We start from the raw sequence: 20,375 nt of genomic DNA, 5'->3' as shown, positions 1-20,375 counted from the left end.
AAATAAGCAGAATTTTAAGCAACCAAACACAGCCTGTCTTCAACTGAGTCTCTTTGGGGGCAGTGAAATGAAGAAGTCCTTTTTTTATTTTTTTTTTCTCTATTAAAAGAGAAGTCAGACCATCTTCTATGTAATGGATATTTCTATTTGTGTAATTGAATATTTTTCATTACCTGTTACAGCGAGGACTGTTGCAGTTATTTTGATTAGTTACAGCAATTACAGTTAGGTAACTGGAACCTTATAAGGATTAGATCTTTCTCTTTTTTTTTTTCCCCATGTTGGTAGTAGCCATTAAAGCTGGAATTTTAGAGCCCAGTTTCATTAACATTTTCGTTTCTGTGCACAGAGGAGAGGTTTCCTCCTCCTCCTCTCCCCGGGTACAGTCAGAGCAGGACTTGCCCTGGATTACCTGGAAATGAGGAGCAGTTCTGTGAACGCTCTGCAGGAGTTTCAGTTCATTCTGAAGCTAAAATAGGATTTAAAATGGGATTTAAAAAAAAGATTAAATCTAAACACGACTGTTTTTAACAGCAGACTTTGCATCACGCTGGAAAATACAGTATTTCCTTTACTGTGGTTGTTCATTTAAATTTGATTGCGTTTTCTATCGTGTTCTTTGCCACTCAATTAGCTCTGTTTCCAGACATTAGCATAATTGCTTGTGGTAAAGTACCTGCAGTTTTAGGCGAGCGTTCTGCGAAGGGCTGTGAGGAGAAGGATGGGGAGGTAATTAAAACTCTAATCACCTTTTGTTCTGCTCCTTGTCTCTTTTGGCTGGGGGGGGGATGTGGTGAGACCGCAGGTGGGGCAGGTCCTGTGGGGGGAATCTCCATCAGCCTGATCCAGTAATTCTGCTGGATCTTCCCTGGTTTTTCCTGTGATGATTTTGCTGAGGAGCCATCCAGCACTCCCTGCTTTATCTTTACACACCGACTATAAAATGCACCGAGCTCCCCAGTTTTTCCTTGGCAACTGCTCTAGATGAGAACTGGTTTGTTTCTTATTTTTTTTTTTTCCCCAGACCTAAATTTTTCCTCACAGCTCCAGGTCGCTTTTTTTTTTTTTTTTTTTTTTTTTTTTTTTTTTTTTTTTTTTCATTTTTCTTGTTTTTCAGTATCCTTTCAAATGTAAACCCGGGCTTTGATCAGCTGTCTGATCCAAGGGCTCTGATGTCAGTGTGGATGTTTCCCTATGCATGTGTCTAATTATGGTGCTGGTCTCATCACCTGCGAGTGTTTATTCTTAGTGAGCCCTAAAATCATTTTAGGGTCAGTGCTTTCCTGCTCCCACTGCCCAAGCTTGGCCCAAATTCCCTTCCTGCCAGGTGTGCATCTGCAGGGAGTCACAGGGGCGGCTCTGCCTTGGAAACCAAGCCCTTTAGGATCAGGATAAGAGCAGGAAGCTCATCAGGGATGGAAGTGGCTCCATCAGATTTGCACAAACAAGTCTGTCCCCGATTTGCATCCCTTGGTGCTGGCACTGCTGTGTGCCCCCCGAGTGATGCTCCAGAACGATCTGGAGCTCTCTAAGAATGTCCTGGTGAGTCAGAGGACATGGAGCTCACAGAAGCACCCCGAAGAGTGCTCTGGCAGCCCAGCCCAGCCGGCTGTTCCTTCAGAAGCTGCTTCCTCCACAGCAGAAGCCTCTTGGGGAAGTACAGCCTGTCTCGAAGCCGAGTGCGTAACCACCTTAGCCGGTTTTCTTTTACCACATCCTGTTTGCTACAACACCAGATTAGGAGTTTCTTTAGAAAAAGAGGCGTTTTGAGGGGTTTTGGAAGCGTTCGAGGTCAGGTTGGGCAGGGCTAGGAGCAGCTTGGCTAGTGGAGGGTGTCCCTGCCCATGGCAGGGGGTGCAATGAGATGGGATTTAAGGTCAAACCAAGCCATTCTATATATCCAAAAATATGTAAATATCCATAATTTACATATGGAATCCACTCTGCTTCACAACTGTGTGAAAATTGCACGTGGAGTCCTTGTCACGGAGAGCCCCTGCCCTCAGAGGGCAGGTGGGAATGAGCAGATCAGGGGCTGCTGCAGCCAAGGCCTTCAAGGGAGTCTGTGAGATCATAATATTGCTTTGGAACAGGATTATCCTGGTTATTAAATGCTTTGGAGCAAACATGCTGCCCATTACAACTCAGTGACTGGGCTTTCAAACAAACTGGGAGTGGAGTTGGGTTAGAAATCCTGGGATGTGATCTTGGAGCATCCACAGCTCCGTGGTTCAGCCTTGGCTTCTCTGGTGGCTGCTTGAGACCGTGGTGAGGGCCAGCAGGCTGCTGTCATCTCTGGAGCTGGGGGGACGTGGCAGTTCCTTCACACCCTTCTCGGTTTCTCATCTCTCGCACGGCCGTTGGGGCTGGGGGAAGGATGAGAACAGGACGTGTTTTAGCTGGTTCAGCAGCTGGTCTTGCTGCACTGTGAGTTTTGCACCTTTCCTAGGAAGTAACTTGCTTTTTTTTTTTTTCTTCCCCCCCTGAAGTGGCTTAGTTTTTTGTTTTTTTTTTTTTTTTTTTTTCTTTGTGAATTAATTAAAACAACTTGTAGTTGATGTAAGAAGTTACAATTTTTTTTTTTTTTTCCTTATTTACCATCCACTTTCGCAGAGTGAGGGATGATCTTTCTGAGGTGATTCATTCCACTGTCTTCCATATCCTCCTCAACCAGCTCCAAGCTGGAGGTTTTCCCAGCAGGAGGGAGAAGCATTTTGCCATCTGCATCAGGGGCTGGTTCCAACCCACGGGGGCTTTGTGGGGGCTCTCAGCCCCTTCCCTGCTCCCCTTGTCCTCATCCAGCTCAGCATGGATCATGTTTGTTCTGCAGCTCCTCAGCTCAGCTTCCAGAGAGCATTTGGTCTGTTTGGTAGCTCCTTCTGCACAGGGATTTTTTTGTGCCTGCCCTTCTCATTTTCAGGGAAATGTGCTCAAAATGACCCTGCTGGCTGCTGTTTCCTCCAGCTTGGTCAGGGACAACTTTCTGTTAAAAAAAACCAAAACCAAAACTGGGGTGAGAACAGCTACAGCAGTTTTTTTTTTTTTTTGTTTGTTTGTTTTTGGGGCAGTGAATTATGCTTTCTGTTGCTTCTTTCTCTAGTTAAGGACTCATATTTCATTATTTCAGAGCTTTGGTGCTAATCATTAGATAGGAGTTAAAATCTGTTGAGAAAAACATTCTTGCTCTTCCTCTTTCTGCTGGCACCGTGCTCCCTGAACTGCCTAAAAATAACAGGCTGGGAAAAGTGACTCCCTAGAGCATTATTTAAGCTATTGTTTAATTTAAGCAGAAGATCTATGTGCTGTTGGCATTGTGGACTAATTAAATAGTCCTCTGAGGAAATAACAGTGAAGGCTATAAAACTTGGTGGGGAGTAAAGAAAAGCACCTGAGTTTTTGGCTGTGAAGTGAGCAGGGATGAGTTTCTGAGCTGTATCACGAGCACTGTGATAAATTTGCTATGTCCTGGTACTTTGATGTTAAATAATTTGCAGCCAAGTAGCAGACATTGTTACTTGGTGGATTTTCTGTAAAAGCAGGGGCGCAGGTTGTTTCTGCAAAGTGGTTTTATTTTGAGGTTCTGGTCCTGACCTGGCAGCCACCACACAGAATTAGTCACCACCAAAATTAGGAAGTTGTCTTCCAAACAAAAAAAATTACATTTAACATGCTGTTTGAAGACTGATCTTCTTCTTTCTCATGGTATTTTATAATTGTCAGCGCAAGATCAGCCTGGGACGTGAGGTTGTGGAGAGGCTGCAGGAGGTTCTGTGGAAGCCCCTCTGTCCTTGCTCAGTTCTGTGATAGTTAAAAACAACACAAGAGCCCAAACCACAAGGAGACATCGGAAACTGTGTGGCTGCAAACTGAAACAGAAACCGTTGATGTGAGATATTTCACAGGGGATCTGCTGCTCACACCATTCTCTGCCTGCACCAAACAAGGCTGGGGGTGTGGGGGGGACAGTGAAAGAGAAAATCCCTGCTCTGAGCCTTCTAAAAGTTGGTCTAGTTTTCTGGTTTTTTCACCAAATGAGTGTTAGATTTAAGATCTCTTTATTATGTCATAATTCCAGTGTTGCTGGAAGCTACATTTCTTTCAACACCCTCTTATTTTGTGGTAAAATAAAGTGATGCTTGGCATGATTTGCTTCGAAGATCATTTTGAGGGGTGTTGCTGAAGCTCCTGCTGTAGATTTTATGTGCATTGGAGTTGTCTGGCTTGGTGTCAGGGATAAAGAGTATCCAAAGGCACTATCAAAATGCATCTATTCATTTTGGATTTTCTTTTGATGATAAATAATTGAGTATTTCTTTGTTGGGCTTCAGCCCTGATCTGCCTGCCTGCCTTTGTGGGGGGTTGAAGATGCTGTGTTGTGTGATTTCCCAGGGGAGCTGCAGATTAAATCTGAGCTTTAAAATAGGAAAAAAAATATATACCCTATCATCTGGAACGTTCCATGATGGATAATGTACACATCCTGGTAGATTAGCATTTATATGCAGTGCAGTTGTTGGGAGATAGAAGGCATGGGGAGAAAGTCTTTATCTCAGCAGAGCAGTGCAATTACACGGTTTTTGGGTTAAATTATCAAGAATTCCAGGCAAACTGGCAATTTTGAACTGAAGTAGCAGCATAGGAGAGAAGAGGAGAGTGTTAAGGAGTATAATAGAGAGAACAGATAAGGAATTATTTGCATGGCATTTCCCTTGGCTGTTTCCAGAGAACACACACAAACACAAGCACACCTGCCCTGCTCTGCACCTGCCAGAGGTGTGTTTGCTTTGCCCTTGGAATCCTGTAGGAAAATTCATTCCTTTTGCATCAAAAGGGCCCTGGGTGGTTGGTGCAGCCTTCTCCAGCCTCTTCTTGAGCTCTCTTTGCTGTGGCTTAAAATTATGTGAGGGAGGTTTAGGCTGGATTTTGGGGAAAGGGTTCTTCCTCTGGAGAGTGCTGGGTGCTGAACAGGTTCCCCAGGGATGGGCACAGCCCTGAGGCTGCCAGAGCTCCAGGAGCACTTGGACAATGCCAGGGACAGCCTGGGATTGTTGGGGTGTCTGTGCAGGGCCAGCAGTGGATGATGATCCAGCTCTGGATATTCTGTGATTAACACTGTGCAGAGTGCCTTCCATCCCAAAGTGGTGTTTCCTCTCTGCTTGGCCTCACTTGAGCTTTCGTCACCCCTTCCTGATGGAATCTTCTCCTTGTGCCCCACCACTGTTCACGCAGAGTCCTGATTTCCTCTTCTTGCCGCCCGGCAATTCCTCAGTCAATCTGAAACAGTTGCACTCCCATGGAGTTTTTATCAATGTGTCTTGAAACAGTTCACAGCTAATTAAGCCTCTGAGCAGTAGGGCAGTGTTGGTTTGCCGTGTCTGTGAGGTGGCATGGTAACAGCTTTAATGAGCTTTACCTGCATGGCTGTAAAAGCTTTATTAATATTGGTAATAAAGCAGATGCCCTGGACCTGCCATTCCCATCAGTGGGATCAGAACCAGCACCAGCCAGTGGAATCTAAATTACTGGAGCTATTAAGTGTTCTCACTTTCAGCAGTGCATTTAAGGGATAGAAAGGTCAGAGGTGCAGAGCAGAGGAGCTGGAGAGCTCTGGGTATCAATTACCCCATTCCAGATGCTTTTATTGATCCATAGAGCATTTCTCCTATAAAGAACATGGGCAATACACCTGACAATCCCATTCCCTGAGTGTCCTGTCCAGCCAGGGCCTCTGTGACATCCTGCTGTCACCTGTGTGTCCATGGAGGTGGGATAGGTGGGCTCAAAAACATGCAAACCAGTTTCTTATTGTTTCTAGATACTTCTACCCCTGATTTCTGTGATTAAAAGGGGAAGAGCAGCAGAACCATTTGTGTCTGAGCCTCCAGCTCACAGCAGCTTTCTCAGAGAGCCAGAATGAACCAGAGGAAGAGTCAGAAATTCCTGCAGCAGAATCAGCTGGGCTCTGTCACTGTTGTTTTAGTGGTTTTGCTGCTCTTTACCTAAGTGCTGTGTGTTTTTACTAACTGAACACTGCTGGCTTTGTGTTTTGGTTTTGACCACAGCACAACAGTTCCTCGATGCTCTGCCTGAACAATTTGGCTCTTCACAGTGGTTCAGATACTGAGCAGAGTTTGCTGAGGCAAATGCTGGCACCAGGGGCTTGAGAACACCCTTTTGTTGTGGAGTTATTCCATGTTTTCTTTATCAAATGATGCTGTCACCTTGCTGCCACTAAAAACCACACCTGGATCTCAGCCCTACCTGAGGAGCAGAGCTGCATTTCCCAGTGGAGTTTGTGTGTTCAGTAATTGGTAACAGAATTGGTAAATTCTCAGCTTGGAGCAGGGCAGAAGGAAAAGTGTGTTTCTCAACAATAAAGGGATATCGGCTTGTATTATGTAATTAATTTAAAAATGTTTATAAAGGAAAAATACTGGTCAGGAAAATAACAACTTTCACATCCTTGGTAAGGCCTCAATTGTGATGTGGGGAAAGAACAGATAAAACAAAGCCCAATCCACCCCCATGAGGTTTTTAGGCTGCTCCTGCTTGCTAGCTTGCTGGTACCAGTTGCAAAGAGCTGTGAATTTCTTCTGTTTACAAGTGAAGAAAAAAGAAAACCTCAATTGTTGTGTATTCCTTGATGGGATTTAGTGAAGGAATTTAATCACATTCTTTGGATTGAAATGAAATGCTTCTATTCTGTGTTTAGTGGTCCTTTTAAAAATTAGAATATTTTTGTGTATTTCTGTTTAGTGTTTTTATTCTTCCATCTTCTAGAGGAGCTTTTTCTTGTGTAAAACCCACTTTTTTTCTTTCACCTTTGATATGTTGAATGCCTTTGATTTTTGACTTCAGTCAGCTGGAATCTGCATGTTAAAGGAGACCAGAATATGAAGGATACGTAGTAAATATGGTTCAGAGCTAAGTTTTCCCCATTATTTTCTCTGCATGGCTTTAAAAAATGATTGATCACACATTCAGTGTTCAGAGCTGCTATTTCATGGGGATATTCAGAAAATCCCTGAGTGCTTTGGGTTGGAAAGGACCTTAAAGCTCATCTAGCTCCACCTTCCACTGTCCTGGGTTGCTCAGAGCTCCATCCAACCTGGCCTTGGACATTTCCAGGGATGGGGCAGCCTAAATAATGATAATTGAATGCTTTCAGTAAATCTGTATATTCACTGCTTGGGATGCTCTACCTGGCTCAAGCTTTTGGGGTTTGACACAGAATATTTGTGAATATTCCTCCATTATGTTCCCAGAGTCAGTGCTGGAGGAGCAGCTCAGCTCTCCTGCTCTTCTCCCTGCATGCACAAGTCTGGTGTTTAGAAAGAAGGCTGATCAGACTTCAACAATGATTTCCCTGGGTGAAAACCTATTGGAAAATAGGCCTGGAAATAAAAAGTTTTTCTCTGATGACACTTAAAACCTTTTAGCCAAAGCTTATTTTCATATAACGATTTCTAGACCTCATTAAACAGGCTACCTGGCAACTTGCAGCCTCATTTTGAGCTCAGTTTGGTTCTGTTCTAGGGAAATTGTTCTGTTCTCCTCACCATTGGATGCACGTCCTCATGAAATACAGTTTGTTCTTTTCCCCTGCTTTCCATGCACAGGAATATGTTTCAGTCTGTTATAATGTATTATTTTTAATGCAAAGGGAATGAACATTAGGCTCAATTAGGAAAGAATGGAAAAGGGAAAGGAAAGGAGTGGAATGTGTGATGCTTTCTGGGCTGGGAGGATTCTTGTGGCTTTGCACCTTGCCAGAGTACAATTCCTACACAGCTTTCCCCGGTGATCTTTGTTCCTGGAGAGGGAAATTGGTGGTTCTCTCAGTTGTGGAGCTCTTAGGTGGCCTGAATTGCTGTGTGCTGTGTCAGCTCTGTGTGGGCACTGCACAGAGCAGCAGTCTGAGCCTGGCCTGGTGTTCTGTGACAATTGCAGCCTGGTGGGGATCACAGGTTTTGTGTGGTTTTGTGTCTGTGACCCAGATCTGTTCCTGGTGCTGATGGATCTGCAGGTCACCGAGGGCTGTTTCAGGAGGCTGAACACACCCACAGCTGGATTTAAACACAGCTGTGCTGTAATGTCACTGTGGTGTGGCAGCTCTACATAAGTGACATTCCTGGGGAGGAGATGCCCCAGAATCCCAAAATCATTTGGGTCAGGAAATTCCTCCCAGAACCATCGAGTCCAACCTGTGCCAAATCACCACCACTGAGTGCCCCATCTGGGAATTCCTTGGACATCTCCAGGGATGGGGACTCCAAACCCCCCTGGGCAACCCCTTCCAATGCCTGACCACCCTTTTTGGGAAGAAATTCCTCCTGATTTCCAGCCTGACCCACCTTGCTGCACTGTCCTGACAGGAGGTGCAGTGTATGAGACATCCTCTGGCCGTGGCTTCTTGCTGTTTCCCGAGCTCACCAAGCAAGAAAGATCACGAGACTCATCTTGGAATGACTGAGATTGGAGCCCTCCAAGTGCCCTGAGCAGGGACAGAGCCTGTGTGGCAGCCCTGAGCACCATCCCACATTCCCAAAGCTTTTCCTGCCCGGGAAAGGAGCCCGTGTCTGGTGCAGATGTCACCGCTGCTTTGTTTGTCAGGGTTCTGTATTTATACACAGCACGTTTTGGGGAGGATTTGGAAACAGCTTGGTATTTTTGTTCTCTAATTTGCTATTTTGCCTACTAGAAAGAGGCTACATCAGCGTTTTGGACCACGTTCAGGCCTGCTGTAAATAGATGCAGCTTCCTTTCAATCAGTGACATTGTGAACGCTTGTATCGGGGCTAAACGTGGCTATTTTTAACTCTGCTCTCTCACCTAGTCACTCCTGTTTGCTTTAATAAGATTTTTATTTACTCCTGTTAAAAGGTCACTTGAATCTGATGCTCATAAAATTCCAGTTAGAATTAGATAAGTCATTTTCTCCGAGTGTTTTATGGTGGAGCTCCTCGTTGTTGTCCTGGTTTATTTTATATTTATTATTCCGTGCTCTCAGCTGCCCGACAGGCATGAGGAGGTGGTGTTGTGGCTGCAGGTGACCTTTAGACTGCTGGAGGAGGCAGAGGCCAGTGCTGACCCCCGTGGCTGCTGCCCTGGGGGGGACACTGGGACAGCCACAGACAGGAAAATGCCACAGAATAGAAAATGAGAAGGTGGCTTTAATCCTGCTGAGTGAGGCCACATCTGGGCTGTGCTGTTCAGTTCTGGTCTGCACTGCTCAAGAAATACAAGGAGCTCCTGGAGAGGGTCCAGTGGAGGCCACAAACGTGATGAGGGCTCTGGAGTGTGTGGCTGGTCACCAGCAGCATTTTTGTTCTTTGATTGTGGGAAAGGCTGAATTCTGGAGACAAAAACCAGGGGTGGAGGGATGCTGTTGATTAGAGTCAGGATTTCATGCAAAATTCCCGTGCTCGTGCTGGAAAAACACAATTACTTGGAATAAATACTGAAGTAAACATTCATGTTCTTAAAGAGATGGGTTAACCTGGTTCCCCTCCTTGTGCCAGGGACCTTGTCCAGCTGAGGATGAGCTCTGTGAGTACCTGGTTTTGCCTGAGCTGCCTGACCTGATTCTGCTCTCCCCACCAGCCCATCCCTTCCTGCCTGTGAGCCTCTGCAAACCTCAGAGGTGGCCTTCATCCCTCCTTGAAAGACATTTTTGCCTTGGTAATTAGAGTCAGTGCAATTCATGGCACTTGGCAAATTTGTCTTGGGATTGTAAATACAAAGCTGAAGGGGAAAATGGTTGTCCAGAGGCTGGAGCCCAGAGGAGCTGGGTGCTGCTTCACACTCTGTGTGTGTATTATTGATATCATCCATCACTTTGGTGTTGCCAGAAGAAGCTCTTAAAAAATATTTTTCCTTTCCCTTAACAACCAGTGATCTGGTTGTTGCAGAAATTATATAGTTATAGCAGAAGGAATCTTTAAAGCCAAAGCTGTCAGCATCTTTATTTCATAAATAATTGCCGGTTCTTTTTAGCTGTTACTTAACGCTATCATTTTATTAATTCCTGCTTTCTGTTCCTGGGCTTATTTTTCTGTGTGCTGTTCACTGTGCTTATTGTGCTCCTCGTCAGCTCCCCCTGAACTTCTTAAAACTCCTGTCACTTACTCAATGCTGCATCTGTCACTTGGTTGTGCCATTATGTGAGAGCTGCAGTTTCTGGCTGATCATTTTTCACTCAATCCAAGAGCAGCAGCAAAGGAGGAGATTTCCTTTGTGCTGCAGGGGAAGTGCAGGGTCTGTTGATAGAATGGGAGGTCGAAACAGAAACAATTCCAGTCTGGGGAATCATTAGGCTCTAATTGGATTTGTCTGAATTGTAGAATCACTGAATGGTTTGGGTTGGTGGGGACCTTAAAGATCATCCATGGGTAGGAGTACCTTCTACTATCCCAGGTTGCTCCAAGTCTTGTCCAACCTGGCCTTGGACATTTTCAGGGGTGGGACAGGCACAGCTTCTCTGGGCAGCCTGTGCCAGGGCTTCAGCACCTTCACAGGGAGTGATTTCTTCCATATATCTCATCTAAATTTCTATTTCAGTCTGAAGCCATTCCCCTTGTCCTGTCACTCCAGTTGTCCATCTTCCTCCTATCATAAACCCCACAGATTCGTTAGACAGAACCTGTAACTTTTGATGCAAAATGCCTCTCCACCTTCCCTGCAGCCCCTTCAGATCCTGGAATGTGCTGTGAGTTCTTTCCCCAACCTTCTCTTCCCCAGGCTGAGCCCTCAGTCTGTATATTTTGGGTATATCTGGGTTTTTGCAGTGCAGTGCCAAGGGGCCTCAGGGAGGAGCAGCCCTGTGTCCTGTGGCTGCATAAGCCTCTGATTGTTCCCTGTGCCATGGGCTTGGGAACCTCTTCTTTCTCTGCCATAATTAAATTGAAAAAGTTTGGAAAATACTGAGCAGGGCTGGAATGTTTGGCGTGGCCCTGCTGGAAATGTGTGCTGGTATATTTTCACACTCCTCCCACAGTTGTCTTTGTGGTTTATTGTTGTGTTTTTTTGTTGTTTGTGGGTTTTTTTGGGCACCAGCCAGGAGCTGGGACAAGGCCAGGGATTTTTCTTTCACTGCATTCAGAGCTGTTTGTGCCACTCTTCAGTCTCTTAATTACCCAATCTTTGGTTCATTGTCCCAGAAAAGTTCAGTCCATTCAGCAGGATTCTGCTCCGTGCTGCTGCTGGTTCCGTCATGTGGGAAATAAGGAATTTGAATCAGCTCCCAAAATTTCACTTTTTGTCCTCAAAAAGCCAAGCTGGCAAGGAGAGGTGGAGGTGCACGGTCTGGCTGAGGAAGTGGGGGACTTTGGGTGGGTTTGGCACTGATGGGGACATTTGTGCCACAGATTGCTGTGTGAAATTCCAGGGTAGCAGGTGCCAGCTCAGAGGCAGGGAAAGACAGAGCTTCCATGGGATGAGGCTTGTGACATTGCATTAAAATGCTCCTAATGGAAGATTCTCATCTGCAGCCTGCTGGGGTCATGCTCTAAATTACTTGCAAAGGAACTGTAAAGACCCTGATGTAATTTATTGAGCAATAAAACCCATTAGAGGTAACACGAACCGGTAATTCTGAAATGGGAGTGCAGAAGAGGTTGTGCTTCAGCAGTGAAATGTAGGTAAATCTCTTACAAAAAACCCCCAAAACGTGAATAGTGTTTAGTTTTTACTGGGAAAAAAAAAAAAAAAGAAGAAAATGTGGTCTGTGAAGAGGAACAGGATATTTTTGTGCATTATGGAAATGCCTGATCAAATACTCAGCAGGTGGAAGCAGTAATGGGCTTAATACACCTGTGGGAGGTGAGGCAGGCTTGGGATCCTTTTGTGCTGGAAATGAAGAGCTGGAATCAGAATCCTAAACCTTGGCAATTGGGGATGCTCACACAGGTTTATACAGCCCATGGTGGAACTCAGGTGGTTTCATGAGCCTTTTTACAAGTGTAATGAGACAAGTTTTTCTGATTTTTTTCTGTTTTTCTTTCCAGGATTTTTGCTCTTTAAAGACTATTGCATGAATGAGATCGATGAAGCTGTCCCTCAGCTGAAGTTCTATGAGGAGGTAAGTGCTGGTGGTGATGGAGCTTTGGGGCTGCCCTGCTCCATCAGGGAATGCTGAGAGGGACATTGCAGCAGTGTGGACTGGTAGAAAAGGATCTGGGATGAATTTGCTGGTGTTGAGGTGACACTGAAACCCTTCAGGTCCTTCCCAGCAGTTTTTCACCCGTGGAAAAGGCAGCAGAGGGGGATTGTGGAGGGATGAGGGGTGGGAGCTGCTCAGGTATTTCAGGAGCTGCTGTGGCAGAGGGGACACCAGAGGTGGCTTCAGATGGATGAGTTGTGTCCCTTGTCAGGAGATGCACAGTGCCTGTCAGCTCCTTCACTGGGTAAGACACATCCCAAAGGATCAACAATTCCAAGGAATGCCCTGGCCCTCCCCAGCCTCTGCTGCTGCAGGGTCTGAGCTCCATGGCTCCGTTCAATCATTCATTCCTTGTTACATTTGTGACCCTGAATAAAGCCCCAGTGAATCCTGTCCCAGGTGCTGATTTCAGGGCAGACCTGCCCGTGCCTGATGCTCAGGGTTAATTAGAGCTGGGATAGCCTTGGCTGCTTCACTCATGAGCTGAGAATTTAACTTTTTTCCTTGCTATCAGCACAAACAGCTGGGATCAATTTGGAGATCAGTCCTCAGCAAGGCTCCATTCCCTCAGTCAGATCAGATACCTGCTGTCAATAAAGAATCTTTTTCTATCATTTCCATCTCTTTATACACTGAAGATATCACTGTCATAAGTAATCCAAAAAGGCCTGTTGTACCAGATTATTTAGCAAGATATTTTTGGCTGCCTCTTTATCTCTGAAACAATTCAAAATTGTATTTTTAGGTTATTAGCAAAATGTTGCCTCAAAAGAATTTCAGTGCTTTGTCATGTACTTCTGGAAAAATCCCATTAAAGATATTTAAAGAGAGGTTCATTGTGTTTTCCTCTGTGACATACCGGATCCAGGAGCTTTTCCTTTTTTTATATATATTTGATTTACTTGCTGCATTTATTACACATAGAATAATCTGAGTACATTGCTACATTAAAAATTGCTTGATGTAGAAGAGCTCTGTACTCCAGGGATTTCATATCACTGCAGCTGGAGTCACGATCAGGCATTTAACAGGATGAGTGATTCATCCCGATCGGTTTCAGGAGGAAAAGAAAAGAAATTAAAAAGAAAAAGGGGGGAAAATTGGGGGAAAAAAAAGGAAAAAAAGAGCTTCTAAATACTTGAAAACAAATGCATTCTGATCCCAGTTTTTGAGGAGATCCTTTTGTCCTTTTGATCTCTGTGGGGCTCTGCTGAAACCCCTGAACACTGAATGAGGAGTTGGGTCCTTGAACAACCAAACATTGAGGGATAGGAGGTTGTTCTCAAATAAGACAATCAGATATCCATCAGCCTTCTTCCTGTACTGCTAATTATTTTGTGTCATTGCATTAATTAAAAGTGTTTCTTGGGCAAAGACATTTTGAGTCATTTTAATTATAAATTGGTATCAAGGGGGAAGCAGCACAGATGGCAGATCGGGGTGGGACTGGTGCCTTATCATGTCAGCAAACACCAGCAGTACAGCTAGAAAGATACTGACTTTAATTAATGTTCCACCTCCAGAGGTAGGTTGGTTCCAGTTTGTCTCTTGATAATTGGATTTGATGATCTTGGAGGTGTTTTCCCAAGCTAAGCAGTGCTGGGGTTGTGTGGCACAGAGCAGATCTGCTCACCGCCAGGGATCTGGATCCCAGGGTTTCTCCTGGAAGGTCCAGAAAGCCAGTGCTAAGTCTTTCCCCTTGCATCTTTTTTTACATTTTGTCACTTCTGGAAGAGCTCTTTCCTTAAATATGCTCCAGAGGACCCTTGGACTGGGTGAACTTTCTGTTCAGGAACTGCTTGTCAGGTTTTGTTCTGTAAATGAACTGTCTGGGGTTGCTCTTGTTTCACCTGGAACACACTGATCTCCTACAGCACACCTGAGGAAACTTGATGTCTTTTGTAAAACTGTTTTTTAGCCACTTTTAGGGTTCACATCCACAGTGTAGCTGAACTATGAACATTTTGAAATGTGCTTTATATTCTTTCTTGGACATTTGGACCTGATGTGCTGTGATCAGGGAATTTTTGGGTTGGAAGAGCCCTCTCAGCCCATTGAATCCCACTGTTCACTCAGCACTGCCAAGGCCACCACTGAGCATGTCCCCAAGTGCCACATCCTGTTAAATCCCTGCAGGAATGAGGATTCCACCAATGGAATGGGACTCCACAATTGGAAAATCCCAATATTAAAGGGAAATCCCAGCTGTAACCGTGCTGTCATGGGCGATTTTTCATCAATAAAGAAAACAATAAAACAAAACTTCAGCCCAAGCCAAAAATAAAATTTCAGACCAAGCCAAAACTCTTTGTTTTGACCCAAAGAGTGAGAAATCCCCAGGAGATGTGTGGTGTGTGCTTGTGCTGCAGATCAAGGAGTACGAGAAGCTGGACTCGGAGGAGGAGCGGCTGTCGCGGAGCCGGCAGATCTACGACACCTACATCATGAAGGAGCTGCTCTCCTGTTCCCACGTGGGTATCCTGCCCTTTCCCCCCTTCCTGGTAGCAGGAATTTCCCTCTGAAATCCAGCATCTGGGTTTGGCCAAATTCAGAATGATGCTTTTTTTATTTTTATTTTTTTTATTGAGGTGTAAAAGTTGAGGCGTGCTGCGATTTTCATTAAATTTGGTGGCACGCAAAGGAAGTGTCAGGAGATTTTTCTGGTTTAGGATTTTTTAGACTAAACGTCTGTGTCCAAAAGGGTGAAATAAATGCAGGGTGTGTGTGTATAGAGATGTGGCTAAAGTCATTGAAAAGACACGTTTCCTCTAGCTGAAGTTTGGGCCCATTGATCTGTTCTTAACAGTTTCATGTGCTCTCATTTGAAAGAAGGATTTGCAGGTGTTTTATTCTGGCGGTGTCATGCTTTGGGTGGAGGGTTTAAGCTTTTATTTTTTTTTTCTTATTTCCCCCAAAATGCATTATTTTATTAGTAAAAAGTTCATGAGTGCTTCTGGCTCTGGAGCTGTGCCTGTAAAGGGATTTTTCATGGATTTGTTAAAGGAGGATCATCACCCCCTTTGATTTTTACCTTCCTCCTCCTCATCTTCCCCTCTCCTGCTTTTCTGCTTCAGAATAATCCTGTTACTGGATCATTCTGCACATTTCACACAATATTCACTGTAATATACCTGTGGGAGGCCCTACTGATTCCCCTTGGGGTCGGTGTTTCTGTGTGGGGAAAAGAACAACAGTGCTCTGACCTGAAATGAAACTCCTGACAGTTCCAACTGTTTGAAATCTTCCTTTTTCTTTTCCAAAAGCCCTTCTCAAAACAAGCTGTAGATCATGTACAAACACATTTAGCCAAGAAACAAGTGCCAGCCAGCCTTTTCCAGGTGAGCTTTCACAGTCTGAACATTCAGCTTCTCTGACAGAAAGTGACTTTTTAAATACTCTTTAAAGAGACTGAATAAATGGGACTGGTACATATTCTGTGCTGTAAGTGGGATTGAAATGCTTTTCCAAGTCAAAATCACAATTTACTCTTGTTATCTATAATATTTTCAAGCACATTTAGAAAAGCAAACTATACCTTGGTGTGTGAACAGAAGAGTTTTTATAGTTGTGTAATTTTGAGCCATTAAATGATTTAGAGTAAATCACTTTCCATCAGGAAGATGCTCATCCTGTCAGGTTGAACTGAGCTGCAACAGTGGAGAAATAGTCTTAATCCATCATGGGGGTGTTTGTAAGCTCAAGTGTCTTTTATCTAAATCTGGTGGATTTTTATGTGCTGAAAAATGTGGAGGTTGCCCCTTGCCTGATGTCTGCAGTGCTCCTGAGCTGGAAATTGGTGATTGCAGTGCTGGGGGATGTCTCAGCTCTGCCTGGGGGGAGGTTGAGCCCTGACACACCCAGGGGAGGGATTTCCCTGGAAAAAGCCACCTGGGATTCCAAGGTGCTGATCTCTCAGCCAGGACAGGGAGGAGAGAAGCGCCACAGAGATGAAGGGAGCAGCTCTGGGAAGTTTGGATTCCACAGGGGTGACAATTTCTTGGTTAAATACATTTGAAAGAAGAATTTTTTGCCCCCACACCCCTTAAGGTTTCCTAGCTGATTTTGTGTTTGACTTCAGGGCAGCTGCTCAGATTCCTAAAGCCAAATAAAGCTAAAATGCTTTGTTGAGGCTTCTTTAGGACAATCCAGGATCTGTGTGTTGGATGGGATTGAAAAAAGCCATTTATTGTCTGCTTAAATACTAATTGTGTTTCCTCACCCTTTTTTAGCCATATATAGAAGAAATTTGTGATAGTCTCCGAGGAAAAATATTTCAAAAATTTATGGAAAGGTATGAACATGGAATATTACCTGAATTATCTGCCTGCTGTAGTGGGAAGCCAGGTCCTTTCAGTACTGCTGTAAATAAGGCTAAAAATGTGTATTAATGCATGATTAATCAAATTAACCCAGCTTTGTGGGGTATCCTGATCAGAGTTAGGGTGTGTGAGTGGAACAGCTGGAAAGCTCGGGGATTTCTTAGCCAGGGCACACAGAGGTTAGAGTTTGGGCTGAGAAAAGGCAGAACTGGGGTTTTGGGGATGTTCTGTGTAATAAAGAATTGAAGGCACAAGTTTGGCTCAGCAGAGCAGCCCTTTCCTGCTCCTGTGTGTGGCTCAGGAAAGCTCAGCTGCCACCAGCACCCCCCAAATCCATTTTCTAAACTGGTTTGGTGCCATTCTGTGATAATTATAAAAATGCCTCCATGAAGCTGTTATTTTCTTACTTTGAAAATAAATACTTAATTATTCATGTAGGAATAAGCAACTATTTTATTATATTTTTTCCCAAAGCCTGTGGTATTGCTGATGTCTTCCCTATTTTAAGATAAAATGAGTTTTAAAATGTTCCTTGGAGTATAGGGAGGTTCATTATCATAAATTGAGCTGCCTGTGTTTTTTTTTTTTTTTTTTATAATTATCTTCCTCTTGATGTAATTTAAATGTTTGTTAGTTCCAAACACAGTTGTTTAAAAATTGAAAACCATCTTGGAATGATTGAAAACCGTGCAAGAGAGCTGTGGGGACACAGTGAGCACTTGCAGGGACAAGGTTATCTGCTCTCTTTCTCTCCCAAGGATGTAGAACATGGAGTGTGCTCTGCCTAGGAATTGTTTTTCTTGGTGGGGGTAAGATTACAGTTGGTGAAAGGAAGGCTGTCATTTATTAAATACCACCCCACGCCCTAGCTCAGACTAGATTTTAAATATCAGAGTCTTGACATTTCCTGTAATACTCTACACAATAGTCTCAGACAACTTTTAAACTTTTCTTTTTTTTCTTTTGCAGTGACAAGTTTACTAGATTTTGTCAATGGAAAAATGTAGAGCTAAATATTCATGTAAGTACTCACAAGTATATTTATCTTGTCAGAGGCTGATACAGGAAAGAGAATGTTCAGTTTTGAATCCTGCTCTGCAAAGGCCTCATTAAGGAGGGTGGTGGATGTCACTGCTCTGCTATTCTTAGGCACAGCCCTGATGATTCCTGTCTGGATGTCCCCTCTGCCTTCCTCAGCTAATGGAATTTTGATTTTTTTAATGGCTGAAAGAGCTGAAGAGCCAGAATTTCTACTCTTTACCAGCCCCAATCCCTGTGCACCTCCCTTCCCCACTCCAGTCTGCGATCCCAGCACCCTTCCCTTGGCCTCAGCTTTTGTCCCTCTGCACTTGTGTGTGACAACTTGGGCTGCAAAAACAGCCCTGAGTGAGGCTGGCAGATTTTGGGAACAGCAGCCTCATTCCCCTTGGTGCCACTTCACACTGTAGTGCTTCCAAGTACATGGAAATATCAACAATAAGGGGCTCCTTTTCCAACACAGTGAATGCTGTTGAATTACAGTTGAGGATCTCAACACATTCATGGATCATTTAGATGTTTTCACATAAAGGTTTTTTTTAATGCTGGGAAAATGAAGGTTTTGTTTTGTTGTTTCTGTTTCCACTTGCAGCTGACCATGAATGATTTTAGTGTACATAGAATAATAGGAAGAGGGGGATTTGGTGAAGTGTATGGCTGCAGAAAAGCAGACACTGGAAAAATGTGAGTATCACCCACTCTGTGGCAGAGGTGATTATAACCTCTGGAGTAGTGAGGAAATCCTTCCAATCATTTCTTAGGAAATCACTGGGAAGCAGCATCACATTGCTGTAAAGTTCTTTGTGATGAAGTTTTATCCTCAGAATTCTGGTTCCTGGCTTACTGCAGGCTCAGTGGATCCTGTTCAGCTCCTGGGGACATGGAAATGTCCTGTCAAAACCAGTGGAAGATGCAGATGTGTTCTCAATATTTTGAACATTTCTTTATTTACACCTCAGCCTTTCATCTTGCTTTTCTTCTACAATTTCAGTCCACAGCCCATCCTTAAACGTTTCCCCTCCAAGTGAAGCAGGGCAGATGTCTGACTCCTCTTGCATTTATGTGTGCCTGACATCCTTGATAATAATAAACTTCTGACTCTTAACAAGTGGAAGACATCTTAATGTTGCTATTATTACATTCAGTATTTCTGCAGTGACTTCAAGTATTTATATTAATACTCTTACTAACAACGCTGGCTTTATTCTTGCTTTGGTACTTTTTGTCCATGTACAGTTCATTCAGTTGTCCATGTACAAAAATAAACATTTTATTTAGCTTGGGGCAGGCTCAGCAGGCAGTTCTCAGAGTCCCAGCCATCTCCATGTCTGAGTGTCTGAGCTGGGCTCTGGCAGGAGGTGGATAAACCCCTGGGAAGTGAGAAGGGCAGGAAAAGTGAAGCAAAGGACAGGTTTTATTAGATATAAATAGAGCAAAGGGAAGCAAAATGTGGGAAAACCAACCTTCTTTTTCCAATTTGAAGCAAAACTTAAGATGAGGTTCAGCTTCTGGGTAGAGGTTTGGTTTAGTTCTTGATCCAAACCTGAGTGCCCATCCCTTGTTACAGACATCTTTTATGGAAAATCCTTTCCTTAGGATTTTTCCTCCTAAGAAGCTGAGAGGCCTCAGGAACAAAATGTAAACAATGGTTATCTGCTGCTGTGGAATGCAACAGGTGCATCTGTGATTGGTCTCATGTGGTTGTTTCTAATTAATGGCCAGTCACGGTGAGCTGGCTTGGACAGAGCCGAGCCACAAACCTTTGTTATCATTCTTTCTTCTTTTATTCTTAGCCAGCCTTCTGATGAAATCCTTTCTTCTATTCTTTTAGAATAGTTTTAATATAATATATATCATAAGATAATAAATCAAGTCTTCTGAAACATGGAGTCAGATCCTCATCTCTTCCCTCAACTTAAAACCCCTGTGAACACCACCACAATCCCTAACCCAGCTCCCATCCCCTCCAGGCTGCCTCTGCTGCACTTAGAGCTGCAGACTTGATTTGGGACAGAATCCCAGAGCAGCTGTGGCTGCCCCATCCCTGGAAGTGCCCAAGGCCAGGTTGGATGGGGTTTGGAGCAGCCTGGGATGGTGGAAGGTGTCCCTGCCCATGGATTTGAGGTCTCTTCCCACCCAGACCATTCTGTGATTTCCATCAGCCTTGAACACCCCCAGTGCCTCTCTCTGGTCAGGGCAGGGTCAGGGGTTATTTTTACTCACCCTTCACAGACTCCTCAGCAGGAACACATGAATATATTCCCAGTCTGCAAACTTAAAATTCACCCTCACTCCCCCACTCCCAGCACATTGATGTCAGGAATGACGTGGCTGTTTTTGGGAGCTGGAGCTCCCAAAAGCTGAAGCCCTGGGGCTGGATGGGGATGGGCATCGAAACACTGCTGTAATGTGGTAATTACCTAAAAATCCATGAGTGCCCATGTCTAGGAGTCTTCTGTGGAGGAGCACACATGTGTTTCTCACTGATATCTATTAATGAACTCACCAACAGCTTGGAAAAATACCCAGCCTGGATCATATCCTCCTGTGGTTGTTAGGGTAACATCCTTTGTGAGCAAAATTTTATTAATTTGTGTAGCACAGATGGTAGAAGACTAAAAAAGCTTTCTTGTGTGTATCTGACTTTTTCTGAGTAGAAAGAAAATTAAGGGGAAAAAAAATTTATAAAACTCAGCGTGTGTTCAAGATATTGCTTTCCTGATAGAGTTGAAAACTGTTGGAATTAAATGGTACCATAACAGAGTTTCTGTTATTTAATTCCTAAGGTAGATCCTTGCTTGTAGGTATGAGAAAATGAATATATGTTGTGTAATTCCTATCTCACTGCAATGGTTTGG

At 44.1% G+C, this 20,375-nt stretch overlaps 1 protein-coding gene across 1 annotated transcript in view; it reads left to right on the top strand.

Annotated features, from left to right (window-relative positions):
• Positions 1-20,375, top strand: part of GRK3 (G protein-coupled receptor kinase 3) — a 58,322-nt gene that overhangs the window by 15,321 nt on the left and 22,626 nt on the right. Inside the window, exons 3-8 of the mRNA XM_058816700.1 lie at positions 12,006-12,079; positions 14,530-14,631; positions 15,424-15,498; positions 16,390-16,451; positions 17,449-17,500; positions 18,110-18,201. Of these exons, the coding sequence (XP_058672683.1) occupies positions 12,006-12,079; positions 14,530-14,631; positions 15,424-15,498; positions 16,390-16,451; positions 17,449-17,500; positions 18,110-18,201 (457 nt within the window). The remainder of the gene's footprint in view (positions 1-12,005; positions 12,080-14,529; positions 14,632-15,423; positions 15,499-16,389; positions 16,452-17,448; positions 17,501-18,109; positions 18,202-20,375) is intronic.

This window comes from Ammospiza caudacuta, chromosome 18 (assembly GCF_027887145.1).
Source record: "Ammospiza caudacuta isolate bAmmCau1 chromosome 18, bAmmCau1.pri, whole genome shotgun sequence".
NCBI classification, from domain to species: domain Eukaryota; kingdom Metazoa; phylum Chordata; class Aves; order Passeriformes; family Passerellidae; genus Ammospiza; species Ammospiza caudacuta.
The sequence above is the reverse complement of the archived record's forward strand: the minus strand, read 5'-3'. Positions and strand labels throughout refer to the sequence as shown.